This window comes from Amblyomma mixtum, chromosome 1, assembly GCF_055824585.1.
Source record: "Amblyomma mixtum isolate Tamu chromosome 1, ASM5582458v1, whole genome shotgun sequence".
NCBI lineage: Eukaryota > Metazoa > Arthropoda > Arachnida > Ixodida > Ixodidae > Amblyomma > Amblyomma mixtum.
In genome coordinates, this window is record NC_143012.1 from 263,308,664 (window position 1) to 263,328,193 (window position 19,530).

At 44.7% G+C, this 19,530-nt stretch overlaps 1 protein-coding gene across 1 annotated transcript in view; it reads left to right on the forward strand.

Annotated features, from left to right (window-relative positions):
- Positions 1 to 599: 599 nt before the first annotated feature.
- The window catches only part of LOC149371600 (cell adhesion molecule Dscam1-like), a 184,964-nt gene continuing 166,033 nt past the window's right edge, over positions 600 to 19,530 (forward strand). The window contains exon 1 of the mRNA XM_089585203.1: positions 600 to 2,877. Within this exon, the coding sequence (XP_089441329.1) occupies positions 2,820 to 2,877 (58 nt within the window). The 5' untranslated portion in view covers positions 600 to 2,819. The remainder of the gene's footprint in view (positions 2,878 to 19,530) is intronic.

Sequence of the window (19,530 nt, forward strand, 5' to 3'; positions counted from 1 at the left end):
TTGAAAGCGGAGTACGCACGACATTGTACTGGCGTTGACCTTTCCGGTAAAAGATTTCCGGTGGCGCAGGGGAATTGACAAAAAAAAAACACAGGAAATAGGCAGGTAGCCGAGAGTGGCCAAACGTTGACTGCGCAAGCTTCTTTAAATTGTAAAAGAAATTTCCGCACAAATATGGGCCCAATTGTCTTGCGGCGGTATTTTCTAGAGCACATGGAAATGGAATGCCCGTATTAGGTAACCGCCTAAACTGTAGAGAATGTTTAACAAGGGTCAGCACGTAAAATAAAACCGCTAGCGGCTCGCAAAGCTCAAAGTAGCGCTGCGGCCGGCTGAGTGCAAGCTTGCCGCCGTGTTTCCCAGTCCGAGTCCGAAATCTGTCTGAGAACTCCGCCGCGAGCCGCGGAATGCTTTCTTTGCCGAGCGCGAGGCGGCGCTGCTACCGATTTGTTCGCCGAGCTTCCACACTCTCACTACGTGTCTCCATAGCCTGGTCTCACTACGGTTTCGGCGGCTGAAGATCAATACGCCGCGGCGCTAGCAGTGCCCTCCTGGCCCTGGGGCTCCACAGTCCGACCAAAGCGGCGGGCGCCTCGAAGTGGGCGAAGAGAACGCTGCGTGCTCGCGGGGAGACGGGCCTCTTTTGCGGCTTCGGGCACGTGATCTCCTACTGTGGCCGACACGCCAGCCTGGGCCGGGACTCTCTCTGTGAGCCGCGCTCGATGTGCATCAGATATTATTAATTAGGTGCGGATCGTATTCGCGCTTTCTTCCTTCGCCGGAGGAAAGTGAAAAAGTGACAAAGCGGTCGGATGTTTGTGGTCATCGTCGCTGTCCCTGGCTGCGCGACAAACTGCGGGCTGTTCTACGGCAGTGTGTGGACGGTGTGAACCAGGCTGTCATCGCTCTTCACTGCGTGGAGTGTCTTGTGGTTATTTTTGTGGCCGTGGAGCACCTCCAGGTTTTTCTTATGCATATCCGGTCTTTTGGTACACTGGTTTAAGCTTGCATTTCATTAAGAGAGCCAAATTCTTAAGTGAGTACCGAGCTTGTTGGAGCCCAAGCGAATACTTATTGTTACGCTAGATCAGAATTCTTGTCAACAGCACGGTGATTCACGTGTCGTGGCCACAGAAATCTGGGAATATTCTTTTACTGTCTATAGAACGAGTCAAAAAAGGACGCAAACTGCACACTTCGAGACGCCACTGACGGTTTGGTTGGAATACACACGATTCCTCTCGCACGCAAGAAAAAGTGAAAAGGTTTAAAATTCGAGATTTCTAAACCATAAAAAGAAATAATATAGCGTTGTAGTAAGATGGCAAGCACTGACACATACAGATAGATAATTTTTCTTCCCAAAGTTTGCGATCGCCCATGTGGAAGCCATAAAGCTAACTACGGGAGCGAACGCTGACATCTCCAAATTTTTGGTGTAAAAAGATATCGAGGAAAGCCGTAAACGGGGACTAACGACCACTTCAGAGGAGGTCTTCAAGGTTTGCAAGTAAACCTGCTTCTCACTACAAATACCAGCTGTCTTTCTGTATACCGCGCAGCGTGAAAGAGTAGGGCTGAATAGTCGTTGTGAACACTGCCAGATTGTATTTTTTTTTAACTCGTTCACATCACCTCCAACCTTTACGAGCGCTGACAGTGATAAGCGAATTGAGTTAACAAAAACTCCCACGTCTTTAAGAAGCGGCTAGCGTCCTCTTAGGATTCTTGCCCTGAAAGAAAAAAAAAATAAGCTTGAAATATTTTTTCTTTTGAACCTCATTCCTTGCAGGAAAACATCCTTTCAGTTCTTTGTTTAGGCTCCTGGTTCTTTGCAAGCCAAAATCCCTCTTCGCGCTCCCCGCCTAGCTAACACCTGAGATCAAGACGCTTCTTGTAACTCACTCGCTGACAGGCGTAAATATTGCCACTCAGTGATTCTGAACGCTTGGGGAAGTCGAAGAAGTGCTGAATTACGGCTTAGAAGTGCGCCGACTCAAATCTCTAGCTTTTGCGTAATGCCCTCTTTCCTATCACAGACATAGGATAGTGCTTGCGTGCTTAGTTCCCATTAACACCTTCTGAAAACTCTTCTGGCGAAGGATGAAATTTCTCAACTGAGGTTTGCCATCGCAGTTTTTAGCTTCTAAAATACATTACATCCAACTCCTGACTATATTTGCGACCTTGGGGACGGATGCTGGAGGCATACAATTTAACAATCACGTCGTTTATGTCAAGGTTTTAAATATGCATGACGGAGTTGTAGAATTATTAACAGAAAAGCTGTGAATCTCCGAGTGAATGGTCTTGATCATAAATGCACCAATTTAACCCCGATTTTTAAATAAACATTGAAATATTATTAAACTAAGAGAAATTGCTTTTACATCATAAATCAATAAAGGAGATTTCAACGCCTAGAGAAGTAACAGTGTCACACGGGTGGCCTTGACAAACGTCATTGCTCGTTTAAAGAACTGCTGGCGTGAAGAAACTGCAGGAAACGATTCCTTGGTCTACGATAGAAGCCTATTTCCTGTGGTGTTCATTATCTGGGGAACTTTAGACGCTTCGAACAAAAAACCAACACCCTCAGCGTAAAAACTGTGCTCCTATATGAAACCGCATGCTTCACTTTCTTCGTCAATAGCCGGCTATAAGTTTTCACTCAGTGCGAGCCACTCGTGATGTTTCTTGAATTTCGACGAAAGTGGGAACCCCTTGATGAAGTTTCGTTTGAAAGTTTTCGCCCAGAACTGCGAGTACAAGGAACCCTAGCATCGTGATTTGTCTCAGACAGAACAAAGGTGCCCAATATGGACCTTCTACAGCATTGTGGATTTCGCCAAGTGGAGCTTCTCGTCAGAGTTTTGGGTAAGTGCACTTTTGAAACGTTAAAGAGAGATGCTGAAAGTTTAGCGACTCTGTTCTGAACTTTTGCTCCTGAGTGCCCAAGTGTATGCCGATAGGACAATGGAGCATGCAAGAACATGAATATGAATCTAAGATAACAACCAATATTTTATATATTCAATGCAAGGCCAGAACGAAGCTCGCAAGGTCTTGCGTAGATTGTAGTAGTTGCCATACCACCTACAAATGGCCTGCAACCCTTGCCGCTTAATCAAAGAAGTGATTGCAAAAGTGGACACAACCCAGAATATGTGGCAAGAATAACGACCTGAGAAAGCATAAGTTGAAGTTCTAATTACGCAGAATTTTGAAGAAGCTCAAAAGCTCTTCAGAAATGTATGCTCAAAGAAAAAAAGACACAGACGTTTCTTGTGTGTACAGTTTCTATCCTGGCAGCTCTTTCTCGCCAAAATATTTGTGCATTCTGTTAGTGATACCGAACATGATAAGAAATTATTATAAGTTGGTATCAGGAATAATTGTGGTATTTGTTAATATTACATGGCCAATTTTTCTAATGTTTTTGCGATCAGTCATTGCAAACTTCGAGGCAAATACAAAGGAGCTTGCGTGCTTGTTAGAATTAAAAGCATCCTAAGCGTTTGATGTGTCACTTATGGGAAGGATGCAGCGACTACTGTATAACCGCGTCGCTCGTAAATGCGTGATTTGTTCGACATGGATGAAAACAGATATTGTGGTCGTAACGGTGTCATCGCGAGATCAGCGTGCATATTTTAGAGGTATCGAAAATATAGAACTTCTGATGAACTGAGCCCATAGCTGCAGCCAAACTACGAACTTTATGATTAAAAAGGCCACCAACACGAGCTAAGCTTAAAATGAACATAAGGGTGGCTGCTGCAAAATTCAGGAAGGTAAAACCTAAAAGAAGAAACAGGAAATAAAAAAGACGTAGTTTTCTGCTTTCGGAGCATTTCAAAGACCGATAGCAGATGTTGGTAAAAAAACTCCTGCATTATGCACACTTGTGAATTCGCAAGTTGAAGCATGAATCAGGCTTTTGCTTCCTATATATGTGTGAACTTAGAAAGGCGGTATGTAGTGTTCTGGTACGGAGCAGGCGCTCGTGTTTTATAGACGCGCGATAAAACATGTAGGCGTTGGATATCATATGCCAATAATCTGCTACAGGACGATACTTGGCTGTAGACAATGCACAGTGAGGGTTAGGCGGAAACCTTGTTGCGCGTGTCTTGTGTAAATATTGGTATGCGTAGTTTAAACAACAATGGCTGCAATTATAGTGGGATTCTGGCTCTCCAGAGCTCCTGAAGTTAACCAGAACGGAACTGCACACAAATGAGACAGCTGGTATTGTAGCTGCACTGATTGTGGTTTGGAGCCGTAAGTGATATGATAATGCAATTATAAGGTTCCAAAGCTAGCATCAGAAGTCGATTGGTGAGACTTGCTTCTTGGTTTGGTTTGCCAAATGTTTGTCAATAAAAATGCAGGATTTTTATTAGTTCTCCAACCTAGAAGGGTCATAAACATATCCAATTCATATAAATATCAGTTCAAAGGAAGCCAAACTCTTGCAAAAGTTGCACTGTATACAGATTCTTGTAGAGAAATAGCATCAGAGTCAGGGCAAAAAGAGAGCCAGAGATAAGACGAAATTAGCAACGATTGTTTACTTTTAAATAAAACATTATTATAGAATAATAATTAATTCATGCTAAGCAACTTAAAATAACAACCTTGTGCGAGTGATAAGTTATAATTGGTCAGATTGTATGTGATTAGTGGCATCAAGAATACTTTTTAATGCAGTCATTTCCAGTCTTAAAGCTGCTTTGATGACAGAGAGGTGCAGATTACGGCGTTCATGCGGAAGTAATTTATGAATGGAACATTATTGCAACACGTAAGGGGACTGAATTAATGAGGGTCCACATGGCGTATCAAGCAGAAATAACATTTAAGTTTATATGGACGGTCTTCACGCAGCTGAATCTTTTAGTACCTTTAATATCAAGCAACAAAGTCAAAAAGAAAACTCACTGCTGCTATTGATTCAGAAATGATGGCTTAGAAGAAACAAGAAAAGCTGAACAACGGTGGGAAACAATTGCAATCACAAACATTGCCATGTGAGTTTGCTCTGGTTACTAGAAGCGCTGCTGGGGTGGAGCAATATTAGACTGAGATGTATTACTGGCGAAGAGGGAAGTGAACCTGTGGCGTAATACATCAACAAAATAAAGCGCAAACTCCGGTTTGTTTCGAAGACGGTGCCTAAAATAAGAGAAATAAAACAAAACCGCCGTTTTGCGCATCATGCCCGAATTATGCAGAATTTATGGCTAGTCATCGCGAATACAAGCAACAAATGCGTGTGCACACGGTTCCGCCAATGCAGCACTAAGGAACAGTCATAAGAGCCAATGGTGCACCGTTAGAGGTACCAGCGTAGCGCTCCTGTGCCAATAACGCGAGACCACACAAGCCACGCGCACACGTTAAGCCATCCAATGGCCCTACGGGGCGCTATTCCACTCGTGCAATATTCACGGATGACCGGCGTGTCGTCTCCCGATTAAGGTGAAATCTGTACACGCGCATCTATAAACGTAAAAGCGCACGCATTGTGTCGGACAGAGATGAGAAAGGTTTAAGGGATGATGAAGGGCGAAATGGCTCGCATGCTGCAGAGCTTTAGTCCTCTCGTGGCGACGGCCGGGAGCATAAAAGGATGAGAGCAACGGTGCCAGAGCTGGAAGAGCGAGAGGCAGATAGCAGGGACGGCAGATGCGGCCTCCCGTCCACTAAGCTGCATGCGCCGTTGGGTTCCCACCTTGGGCGGGCTTGGCGGCGCAAGCAATTCGCTGCGCTGATACCCGGTCCGGCTGATAGGATGTCCGGTCTGGCCGCGTTATTACCGTCATATTGGCGAGGCGCCCGAAGGCTCGTCGCTCGTTTCGGTAGTGCACAGCTGACGCATAAAAGTCATTCTCCCCGGACGCCTTCTGGCGTATTCGTTTTTGCGCTCAAAACTTCCCTTCGGTCTCCGAGAAGATATTATATAACCTGTTCGTGTGATAAAATAAGAAAAGCATGCAAACGTGAGGCGAAAGAAATTTTAGAGTGGTTTTAAGAGTAGCCGAAAGCATTTCGTTTTATTCTGTCGAGGTTTTTCATTAAAAAAAAGAGAGAAAAAAGAAACAACACAGCCATAAAATGAACCTCTCGTGCTAGAGAGATGCATGTTCGAAAGCGCGACGCTTTTAGCCGACACATATCTGAAGCAAATTGTGATCGATTGCGCATGTCATATTTTCCGTGCAAATACTAAAATCTTCATCAAGTGGTTGGAATATTCTAAAACTTTGTCGCGTAACTTATTTTCCCATTCGCTGCTATAAGTATATTCACCACAAATGGAGAGAGGGACAGAAAAGGGAATAAATACAAAAATAAGTTCAAGTTTCTCTATTCCACACTACGAAAAATGAAAGTCCAGGAGTAAATGAGGCGCATCACCGAGAAGGACGAAGTGCGTAGTACGTAATCACCGCTCAAAGCACTGATGCAACATGTTACTGGAGCAGACCGTCTTTATGGAGCGCTATAGCGCCTGGCAAAATTATTCTTTGTGAGATGGCGCGCTCTAAGGTAGTTGAGTGGCAAACACACCTCTTCTCTTTTGCTGGTTTGGTTTATTAGAGTTTAACGTCCCGAAGCAACTCAGGCTATGAGGGACGCCGCAGTGAAGGGCTCCGGAAATTTCGACCACCTGGGGTTCTTTAACGTGCATTGACATCGCACTGTGCACGGGCTTCTAGAATTTTGCCTCCATCGAAATTCTGCCGCCGCGGCCGGGATCGAACCCGCGTCTTTCGGGTCAGCAGTTGAGCGCCGTAACCACTGAGCCACCGCGGCGGGGCTCTCCTCTCTTTCTCCCTCCTCTTCACTTTTGCGTAGTAAAAACATAAGGCACACATCCCGTCGATTATATAGGCGTCGTATGCAGGTCTGTCAGCCGTGCGGACGAGAAATGAACAATGGTTTGCTAATAGACCATCAACAAATATGGAGGAAAATGTTTCTTAATTCTGGAGACGGCATTTTATATCGCGAATATAGTGCGTAGAAGTCAGTTTAAAAAAAAAAGAAAGTCTGGCCTCAGATTTGTAATCCTAGCGTAAGCTCACACCAAGCCGCATGAAGCCCGCCCACGGCTTCAAATCTTGAGACCTCTGCGGGTACTTTAAGATCATATTATTTGGAATATTTGCCGGCTCCATCTGCACAGAAGCTCTCTGTGGTTGCACAGCATCTCTGAAGAATTGGTGCCATATATTTCGTACTTGGGGATAACACTGTAATGTATATTTTGGATTTCAGACGTCCATTTCTATTGGATACTGGGCGCACTGCAGATCTTAGAAGCCTTGGTGTAGCGGTGGTGGATCAAACGTCCTGAAAATGGTTTATAAGCGGTGACCAATCCATTTGAAGGAAATAAATTCCACAGAGAGCTCTACACAACCACTGTCGTTGCCGGGAAAGTCATTGTCCTATGTTTCTAAGTACGGTAACAACTTTTTTTTGATGCGGTAACAAAATGGACGATCCGTGCTAGGCACCAGGAAGAAAGGTTTACCGAGATAATTGCTTCAGGCGAATAAATTGCTTCAGGCGAAAAACAGAGAACAGTCACTCAGACACTGAAGATCGCAGTCAGGCCGGAACCACTGATGGCTTCTTCGAACAGAATTAACCTTGGGGCTACCCGAATTTCCCTAGTAGGCAATATTGTTGTAGGCGAGGATCGGAGACCAGGCGTCCCTGCCGGCAACTGACTCATTTTCACTGCAATGCAGACAAGCATTCATTCACAAAGCAAGCATGACGACGGACCTCTTACCCTTAAAGTCCTTATCCTTCGTACCTCTTACTGATTGTCGTTCCTAAATGGTGTGGGATGACGGACACAGATACTCGATATATCATCACATACCAGTGGCCTATGTGAAAAGCACATACTACATGGAAGTGTTCTATAGCAAGCGCACTACCTCCTCAAGCGTCACTGTTAGTGAAGTATGACTGGAAAGCTCCATTCTTCAATATATTGCCCTTGGCGTTACCTCCCGCATTTCATGTGCACCTGAGGAAATTAAAAAAAAAACATTTCCTCGTGTCTGTATTCTGTTAAACGAATCTCAGACTGTACTGGGTTGATATACCGAGTTAGCCAGTACGGGGATCCGCAAAAGCCATCTTCATTCTACCAGAACTCTAGAAACGAAAAACACGGACTGGTAACCGGTTCCTTCTCTGAAAAAGTTGTACGCACTGAAAGCACAATATAAGCTAGTTGCTAATGACGAACAATCAAGATTTTCAGAGTGACTGAGGTACCGTATATTGTTTTAAAAATAATAAGTTTGCCGTAGTTTCGCTCTACAGGAAGAAAAATTCCGGTGAAAACTTCGTGACACCCAACAGGAACAACGGTTTGTTTTTGGCCTTAATATGTCTTTTCTACTCTTCAAACATAATCACCCGAGAAAGAAAGACTTGGAAAAAGCTGAATAAATTCATGGCAAAGGCGTAGTACAGTTATCTTTAACTACCGGCGCAACCAGTACGAGAAACCTTAGAAGCAGTATCGTTCCAGTCGACTCCGGTCTTTGCGTAAGCATTCCAGATAAGGCGGCCTTGTAAACTTTGGCTGCACTATATTTATTGTAAACTTGCTTTCTAGGCAATCCTCCGAAAAGATATCTGCTTTCTAAGTATGTTTCCGTACAGGCAACATCGAAGTGCTACTAGCAAGCTTATTTTCTTTTACACGCTTTGTGCACTTTACATCTTATTTTTGTGTCGCTCGCGCCCACCTTTTCCTTACAAAGGTGCATAGGAGAAAGCGTTTGGGTGGACTGGCACGACACCATACGCAACTGGCTATCGGGAAGGAACCAGAGCTCCGAAAAGGCAGAGATAGAGGAGGAAAAAAAAGGGTAAAAACTAAACTCTACCAATGGAAGATCGCCTACTAACAGCCGTAAAACTTTCTAGAAAGTCGGTCTCCAAGAAACATCGCACCTCCGCAGGCGGCGCTTATCTACTGCGTATGCATTTTTTTTCCGTGTAGTCCCTACAATAGCTAGCGTCGAGTTTCAAAAAGCGGCATAACCAATCGAGCAAAACCCCAAAAAAGAACGTGAGAGGCAAAACAGCTTTTCGATTTCATTCTTTATTAGTATCCGTTTTACAGCACCTCTATGCTCACACAACAAGAAAACCTGATAAGAAAAGAGATAAAAGGTGTGCGTCAATAAAGAAGGGGAGGTAGGAGATAGGAGGAGGGAGCTAACGCTTTTTTGACGGGCCCACGACTCCGACCCACAGGAATGGCAGCCGACAGCCGTGACTGGCGAGATATGGTGGCGACATTTGGAAATGGAATTCCCCGGGCATTCACCAGGGCACAATAAGGCCCGCCACGTAATGGAGCCTCCACTTTTTACGGCCGCTGTGGAGCCGAGGTTGCAATCAATGCGTCGCAAGATAAGAAGCAGCATGGACGGCAGTCATCACTGCGAACTTACCAAGCTTTTTGTACTTTTTGGGTACACTGTACTCTAGCGCTAGCCAAAGAAAAACAATATAAAAAGAATGGCTGCAGTACTCTATTTCTTGGTACCGAGAAGAATGTTCGTACTGTGCACCAGACGCTTAGTGTAAATGACAAAAAAATATCAAAGTGCGCTGAATTTAATTTTCATAACCCTGTTTATGCCGAAATGGTCAGTATCCTCTTTATGCACGCTACACCGATAGCTGTGGTTTCTTTTTGTTTTCCTTCTTTTCAGTATTTTTGTTTTCCTATTTTGCTCCTGTTCGACCCAACGAACAGTAACTGCATAGCAGTCTTTCCGCAAACCGGGCTGAATTCACGTAATTTGTTTGAATTTGTTATTTTTCTTTTCATATTTACTTTCCGCCAAAAACTCTCGGTGCCTCTCTTTCTGCCTCTTTATTTTTCCTTTTTTGCCTTCTCTCCTTGCTCCAATATTTAATTGTGTGCTGTCTGCCGCTCCAGTCTTCAAATAGGGTAGCTTGTGGCAGAAGTATTGGCAATGTCTCCCTAAGAACAGTATTCAATTTTTCTACGTAGTATGTTACCAGAAGCCAAGTATGTTTCTCCTCGCACCTACATGTATGTGTCTATGCTGAAAATCAAGTACAGTGAGAGTGTTCTTGCACAACGTTAATTTTCTTTTTTCCTTATGTGTATTGCCAATTTTTCTGACACACACACACACACACACACACACACACACACACACACACACACACACACACACACACACACACACACACACACACACACACACACACGCACACACGCACGCACGCATACAAGCCGATCATTATTTTTTTCTAGTTGGGTTTGGAAGTAAAGAGAAGCAGTTGCCCCATTCTAACATTTTAACTTCATTAAATAGCTAACTTTTGAACTATTACCGAAGGGCACTTGGTTCCAATTAGAGATTTGTGCCCGGCCGATAATAGCCATGTAAGATTTTAGAAATTTTAAAACGCTTTTGCCTTCAGCGCTGAGGCTCGAAAAAGTTGGCTATTTCGACCAGTTAAGCGCACTGCAGAGGTAGCTTTGCCTGCGTTTCTCTCGAAAGCGCGTGTATTTTGGCACCATGTAGCCATAATTGGTTACCCACAATGGTAAAGAGATTAATCACGTTTTCGAAATTCTAAAAACCAATACGGCTGTTGCTAACGCCAGACTACAAATTGATAATTGTAAATATCTGACTAAAGACAATAGCTAACAAATTGAAGAGGGAACTTAAGAAAACTTGCGTGGTGTAACATGGAATCATTTGTGCTTGCATTAGAACGCCATCTGCTTGACTAGAGTCGTACATTGCGAGGGTTTTTTTAAATGGTTGCCACATAAAGGCGGAAGGGCACGCCAAGCAAGAAATAAATTTATCGGGTACCTACTTTTGCACTCAGTAAATTGCAGCATCCGTAATTCATATGCTCATAATTATTCATGCACGCTTCTAAAACAACTGTACATTTACTAGTCGCATCTTTAGGCTTCAAACGTCGAACCGTCCCTCTTGAGCTCTTCATTGGTATTTTTGTAGTACATCGTTGCTTAGGTGTATGGTTTTGTGACGTAGTATTGATTTACTCTGTGTTCCGTCTCTTTTTTGGGCTTGCTTTAGGTGTGTCTTATTATGCATTGTGTTCATTTGAGTTGTTTTCTTCATGCTTTGTACATTGTTCATGCACATACAAGATTCCTTCACTTTAATAAATACGATATTTAAGAAAAAAACATCATGGCTCATGGAGTCGTCCCTGTCTCGCATGCCGCAGGCCCGGGTTCGTTTCCCACCAAGGTCCAAATTGACAGTTAGCGCCATTTTGGAATATGGATTGGACTATGAAATGTATTGTGTATTATGGTGTGGCTTCTTGAAATATAGATTGGCTTGCTAGATGGCTATGAATTTGGATGTAGGCTACGGATTGAAGTGGAGGCTGGCCATGGATTGTTTAAAGCGTGACACTTGCGGTCGCCGCAACTCATGAGCTATAAAACGCTTTCGCCTTAAAAATTAACGATTAAAATGTAGATGAACACCTTAACAGTTAACATGATTCGTCTGTTTCTTGACGTCCGCCAACACTGGTACCAGTATACCACTAAAATCTTCCTTTACATCAAAAACCCTGTGTTTAAAGAATAGTGATCAGCTGCCCTGAAACGCCTCCTGTATACGAAAACTACTACCACTAGTAGCTATGGTGTCCCGGTGATTCGGTGGCTAGTGAAAAATGTACTGGTACCAGCGTTAAAACTTTTTTACACACTCTATAGCAAGTTGCAAAATAACAGAATGGAGTGATACATTGAATAGTGATTGCAATGCGCAAGATGATTGGAATTGCCCACGACTTCGTTTGTTATGATGATCGCGTGCGGATTGCTAATTGCTTGAAATATTTCAAGGAAATTTAATTGGAGAGGGTTGACACTGAAGCTCTCAGTTTACGCACAGGTGGGTCTTAATTGCCCAAGATTCGGGCGACTTGCGAGTGTGTGCGGCCCAATTGCAAGCACTGAAACTGCGCTTGCTCCGTAGCTACGCTGTTGACTTAACTGAAAACGATTTTTGAAAAGAGCGCTACGAAGAACACCTGCTGCTGCATTACTTAAGAGGTATGAAAGTTCCGCTACTCCGGTCCAAACTGCATGATGAACTTAAGCCGGTCACCGCTGCTGCTGGTTGCTCCGAAAAGGATGGATGCAACGAAAGGGGTATTTCCGTGGTACTTTCGTACCACGGCAATACGGTACGGTATATGGTACGGTACGGTACAGTACGTACCGTACTGTATGGTATGGTATGGTATGGTATGGTATGGTATGGTATGGTATGGTATGGTATGGTATGGTATGGTATGGTATGGTATGGTATGGTATGGTATGGTATGGTATGGTACGGTATATGGCCGAAGTACAAAAAGTTGGCAGCGCTTCGAATGAAAAGAAAAGACGATATCTGAAAAGCGGACTCCGCTGAAGAACAAAGTGGAGAAACAAAATATGCAGGAGCCTTTGAGCAAAGAGATCCTAAGGAGTGACATACTACAGGTATGACATAGCTGCTCACGTCGCCTATATCTGTCTATAGAGAGCATAAGGCGGGCTTAAACGTTTCCAGTCACGTAACTCCGGATAAGCTGCACAGCACGTGTTCGGTAACACGAGGTTTTCTCGAAGAGAGCATCCCCTGCATTTTGACTTCAGACACTGTGTCTTTGATCACCACGAATCACTAGGTGGGATTTGCGGTTTCTTCGGCAAAGACGATGGCTCAAGAACACGCAACGAAGTCACTTCTCTTGTGGCAACTGAGTTTCATAAGAAGAGCTTTACTTCCAGAGAAGATCTGTTGTCTTTTGGGATTGACAACTTTTATCTGCCAGGTGTCATGCAGGGGAATTCCAAAGGAGCGTCTCCTGAATCGAGATGAGATGCTACCGCTTTAAAAGCATTCGCAGAGTACATAGTACTAGCGTTCGACAGCTGCTTATCTGAGGATACTCATACCTCGCATTCTATTGAAAACGAGGCCGATAGAGTTGATCTCATAGAAAAAGCTAGGCGGCTGCAATTAAAAAGAAGAAAAATTCTGACGATGTAGGCACTTTTCCTTGTTTTGACAAATACATTTCTGGTTCCGATGATATCTGCGAGATCTCTGTCTACAGCTCACGGCTTCGTTCTTGTTTCCACCGGATCTTCAGGTAGGCTATCTGACAGTGGGGCTTTCATAATGTCTGGAGCTGTACTACTGGAAGGGCTCCAAGTAGCAGGTGCGAGTGTCCAGTCTCTCAGGGTTGTAAAAGAAATGCAGATTGCGCATGGTGTGTTAGCAAGAAGAGAAGAGAGAAGAGTACGAAGATAGGCTCCTAAAATTGCCAATTAAGTTAAAAAAAAGGAGGCCATAATTAAGAATGTTCGCTCAAAACAAGAGATCAAAGTCGTCTAGGCAGTTAAGAGGGCAGTGACTACAGTGAGGGGGCCCGGCGTGCTGAATCGTAATGCGCCTTCTCCTAAAGGGAAGGTCGACGAATTAACGGTATATTTTTCTCGTCCAGCCCATTACCACTTTATTTTGAGGCATCAGTAAACTCCGTTGAACCGGTGTGATCAAGAGCGGGAAACTCAGAACCGACAATGACTCTACTGTAGCAAAGACGAGAGATGTGAGGCCGTAGAGCAGGAAAAGAATAAGAGATAAGCAGATTACTTTCGAAATTGACGTCATTCCCCGCACTGTGCTGCGTAGCGAACCCTGGGGCACTTTAGCAGCTGGGAAGACAGAGTGCAGCTGGTGCGATGGCCCATTCACCTTCGTCAGCAGAGTGCGACCAAGCTAATGGAGTTTAGGTCCCCGCCGAGAGATCGGCGCAACGTCGGCATGACTTCCTTAAGGCGCTGCCTTTGCAGTATTGATTTCCCTTCACCGTCTAAGCCAGAGAATCGAGAAGCTTACTCTATGTGCACGTATTTCGTGTTCGGGAAAAGGAGTGCATGCTACTCGAAAACTATGACTTTGACTGCATTGTTAATATAAATATATCTCAACTTGAAAAACGTTTTACAGCGATTGCATTAAAATCCCCGTTAACCAGGAACTCCGGTGTCTTTGTTCTAGACATCGGCATTGTGAGCGAAAAATAAGAAGCATGGATCGGGCAGGTGGTCCCCAGAGGGCAACCTATGAGGGGGCTGGTCCACTTAGGCCAGGTGACTTTGCGGCGTCATCAAAACCTGCCCACTAGATAGTGACCAAAGTGCCAACCGTGGCAGGTGGCAGTTAAATTTAGATTTATCGCTTGGGAAAAGTACCTGGGTCCCACAAGGCCCACCGCTGGAAAAACCTACCATCATAGGGCTCTGTAGAATCGTTTAACCGCCGCACTACTGCGCTAGGAGGGGTGTGAGGATTTCCGGGGAGATATGAATGTGAAGTAGAGAATGACCTTCCAGATATAAAAGAATTAAGCCACTAAGGTATCGCGTCATACCCTCCAACAAGGGTATGACGCGTCGTTCTCAATTTCTGGTGTGTGAGTTTGTATGAAATTCAGTAGGGTAAGGGTGCGGGCTAGTTGTGTGTCCTCGTTCTTCGTCGTATGTCCTGCTGTTTTGCGCTGGTATTTATATGTTAAGGTAAGTTTGTATGAAACACACACGTAAACAGGCACAGAGTTTTACACTTTAGTTTTTTATGTGTGCAATATATTATATGCCAAATGTATTGGTTCGTCTATGCAAATATGCATGTCGAAATAGAAAGAAAGCCATTTCATCAACACAATGGCAGCAGCAGCAGATGTCAGTCACAAAAATATCATTCATATGAGGTAGACAATTACGAAAGATTGAATAAATGTATAGTAATAAACGAGTCTGTAGGTTACAGCTACTAAAGATTTTATGGTTCAGTTTTATAGGAGTTTTTAGTTCTAAAAATGGCTCAGGCTATGAGGGACGCCGTAGTGAAGGGCTCCGCAGTCATCGCTGCAAATTTCGGCTCCATCGAAATACGACCGCCGCGGCCGGGATCCAACCCGCGTCTCTCGGGTCAGTAGCCGAGCACAATAAAAACTGAGCAACCGCGGCGGCTGTTTTTAAAGAGTACTAAGCCATAGACGAAACAATGCCATTTCAGTTTCCATAACGAATAAAACGTCGTTCTTTTGTGGAGTGACAAATTCCCTTTTATTTTTTTTTTTGCAAGAACTGAAAAGTGAATGCTTGAGCCGGGGCAAGAATGTCGGTCCAAACGGTGGGTCCGCTGATGATGTTTTTCACGGCCTAACGCGCACAATTTGTACTGCGTGCGCTTATGTACTACGTCATGAACATTGTGTCATTGCCTCCTTGGTAAAAAAAAAAATACAGTTATCTTCTGCTGAAGGGTAGTTACTTCTGAGACCGACACAAAAATAAAGCGAATGCTCTGGCACCGTGAATCAGGCATTTGAAATTTGGCGCCGCGGTCAGTGCAGCACATCTTCCGCAGAGTTCTATATGCGCCCAACATCTGACACACCTGATTCGCTCAGTTCCGGTTTCGTGAGGAAAAAGTGCCGGATTTTCTCCTGCAGAGCTTTAGAGAAATATTTGTTTTCATGTCAAAACTGATGTGGCATCCGCTGTCCATGGGTTCAAACTTTTCATTTCCGTTGAGCCCAAGAATTTGTTATGTAAATGTTTTTGCGGACTTTACGTATTTAGCTAACAATTTGGATAACTTTTATGCAGTCTAACGTCCTCAGTCCCCCAGATTTTGTTCCAGATATTATATATAAATTTTTTATTTCGAATTGGCTCTCTTTTCGGAATTAAAATGTTCGCTGAAGCACCTGGTATCTGAGTGTAAACTCAGTTTTACACAAATAAATATTTCAAACTAATTTATCATCGCACGCGCAAAATGAAAGCTGCTGGCTCTCACTACTTCCACGCACTGCTTTGCTTGAAAATTTTAGTTTTTCAGCCATTACTCATCATTCGTTTGAAGTTAACTACTTTCACTGCTTTTGTTCCACCACTTCCCACTGTCCGGCTTCAACTACGACAATTACTGCCAATTTGAACGGAATATGTATTAATAATGTTCGTAGAATATAGTTTTTATGATAACTTTACACAGAACTGAAGAGGTTCTCACAATATATTGCATGAGTTTCAACTGCAGCGATAAGTGTACATCAGCAAGAAATGAAACTCGAACAATACAGCTTCATCCGTGAAAATAATACAACAAATTTTTGGGCAGGAGAAGCTCTGCACTCGAGGAGGGTAGTAGTTAACTGGAAACACTGGTCATCCTGGTCACGGCACCAGTTAAGTTTCTCCTCCGGATCGTCATCGGAATGGCCGGTTCGTCTATGATCGTACGTGGTTAGCAGTTCGAAGGGCACTTCGCGCCTTCGTCCACTCGTCCGGCGACACGTTGCCGGTTTGGGCAGCAACTCCAAACTTCTTGAGAAGCAAAGCTTGTTTATTGAAGACGGGACCGAAAACAAGAACTTAGAGAAAAAGGCGGTTTAAGAAAATGCTTTTGAATGAAAGGCTGTAGAAAAGCGGCCGAGACTGAGACTCGGCGCGCTCCTTCTGCTCTTTGCTTGCAGCGGGTTTTAACACCTTCGATAATTGGGCAGAGCTTTATTAAATCTCCTCTCGCCCAATTTCAACCAATACTGCTGCGATGGCACTGTACTACAAGTCCCCCGCGGTACATTAGTGGAGCGGGAGAGGTTGTACTTTACAACCTCACTCTATATTCTGTACATGCAAGTGGGCGGAGCCCAGTGCTCGCCGGAGCCCGACTCGGCGCACCGCGCACTTTTCCTGGAACTTTCGCACTTTTTGAGGCGCCAGCAAAGCCGAACTCCACCGCTTAGCGCGACAGTCGGATGGTTTCAGAAGGCGCCGACCTTACTGACACCCACCCCCTGAGAGCTAATCTCTTCACAATTGTAAACGGTCGTCAGCCCCTTGGTCCCCGTTTCCCGCGGCTTTGGACAGCGTCCGAAACGCGCGACGCGCTGTCTCCATTCTCGACCCCTCCAGACTTCCGACGGACACGGTATCAATCGGCGAGAGGGGGAAAGAAGCTATTGGCGCCGTAGGCGTCTAGCTTAACAGTAATATCGCTTCGAAAGTGCGAAGACTTTTCTACGGAAGTTTTCTACAGAAGTACCTCGCTTGTATTTCTCTCTAGGTGCTAATATGTTGGCGTATTTTTGTTTCTACCCCAGTTTTCTTGTTCGCGTTTCAATCGTTGCTGATAGCACGTGAAGCCATTTACTGAGCCACATGATACATTGACAAAAAGGGGACAAATGGCAATTAATGAGTCACATGAATCTTATAAGGGTACTTGGGCCTTCAGCGGTTCAAGTGATCAATGGGTCACAGGATCAGTGGTGAAGTAACTGTGACGGTCACGGGACGCAGACGTTGTTTGCTGCCATTGACCCGCCATTCGCACAGTTGGTCTGTCACAGTTGGTGCCATAAATTATAATTAAAAATTAGAGTTACGTTCGACTAAAAATTTCTCCCACAATACTGCCTTCAAATGCCAATCCAGATGCATCGCACTGCTCAATTTTCCACGTTCACATTTTTTTTTTTACGTTGCCTAATAAAGACCGGCGTGCCGTGGTACCTTAGTGGTTTTAGCGTCCACCTGCTTATTCCGGGCCTTATTGCGATGGCGGCGACATGCCAAAACCAAAAAAGAAGCTGCAGAAAATGTTTACTGCATTTTAATCAGTACGAAAGCCTGGTTTTTCGCAACTTAGAAGGCGACGATCGATGCGATGAGCGGGAAGTATCGCGGGACGAAGCGTTCGCACAAAGCCAGCTGCGAACAGACAAGGAAACACTCAACGAACGGTTTTGCTCGGGGTTGGTACCAGATCGGATTAGCGCCTACGCACTAATAAATTCAGAACCCTACATTATTCAGTACCCTCATTGTCCTGACTTTACACCCTGTACGTTAATGCACAATACACGCGGAAAATAACAAAGGTAACATCAGTTAAAACAGTCAGCTCACAAAATCTCTTTCGGCCGCTGAAAATAATCATTCTTCCTTCTTCAAAATTGAACGGAATGTTTGCGATGCTGGATTGTATTCCAAGGCTCTGCTCTCGTTGCCTTCACGACCTAGAAAATTTCGCCGTTCAGGTACGCGTCCCAACGATCTCATGTCATTAAATACCGATGGCGCATCTAGTGCAATATTTCCGCGCGAATTAAATGACTCGGTCGGCGAAGCACCGTGCAGGCAATTAGGAATCGACGAGATGTCCTGTTTCTCGCCAGCTAGTGCCTGTTTCCTCCGCCCGACAGCGGGACATCAGAACCGCAGAAGCACTCGGCATCCACGACGTTCGACTGAAGCGCCATCGCTACCGCCGCCGCCTCCTTGCTGCGAAGAAAGCGGCAGCGGCTGCACAAATATCGACGCAGCGCACTCAGACTCCGGTCGCAATTATTCCGTGGCTGTGTAAAGAGTGGAAAGAGGCTGAGGAACGGTTGGAACAGGGATTGCGTGGCTGTCGCAATTAGGGACGGGCAGTTTGTCGAAGCGGCACCGATTCAATCAGCGACACGCCGAGCCTGTTTCCATCTGTGGATTTCCGGCCAGCAAATGTAAACGTTGCCGGAGCCATGCTGAATATTGAAGTTTGGTCTCGCGTTAACGATCGCCAGTGCAGCTGCGAAAGTCGCGACATGTGTCCTGCTCCCTGAAGGAGCGGTAGAGCATCGGGTCTGAGACGACGCGCTAACGTGGCCGGGTGCATTTTGCGAGAACGAACGCGAGGAATTCTGAAAAAAAAAGAAGCAAATTAAAAAAATTCGGTTTGGCCTTCGTGGATGCCGCCTGCAAAGTGAAGCGCAGGATGCTTTGAGATCACTTCTTGGAGGAACGTTAGCTTCTTTCGGAGCACATTGAGGCATTTCACCCTTTTTATCCAACATTCTCTCCGGATAACAGCCGTAGACGTTTAGGTTTTGCCACTGGCGCATGAAGTGACCGCGAACATCTGCGACGAATACATGACTACTTTTACTCCAAAAAATGTAGGAAGAGAAAACTGAGCAGATCTTCCACGGATATTGTTGCTTGGTACGGGTGCAAAGTTATTCGTAGATATCGCTAATGTAAAGCTGACCGAATTGTGCACCCTTTCTTGCAGCAAAATTCCTGAATATGGGACTCAATAAATGGCGCTGAAACTAAAAGAAAATGAAAACGTTTGGTTTCTTACATTCGCCGACTGGAGTGTTACTACTCGATTGCTTCGAGATATCGTCAATAATCTATCATATGGGGTGCTCCAAGCAGCTCTGATGCACCACGAACATGGCGAATGTCCGCATCAACGAAATTTTTATAACTACTACGACGTAAATGGCTGGACGTATCCAGGCTGTTCGGGTAAAAAATCCTATCCAAAATAGCCTGAATAACGTCTTCAACGCTTAGCGATTGTTTATAGC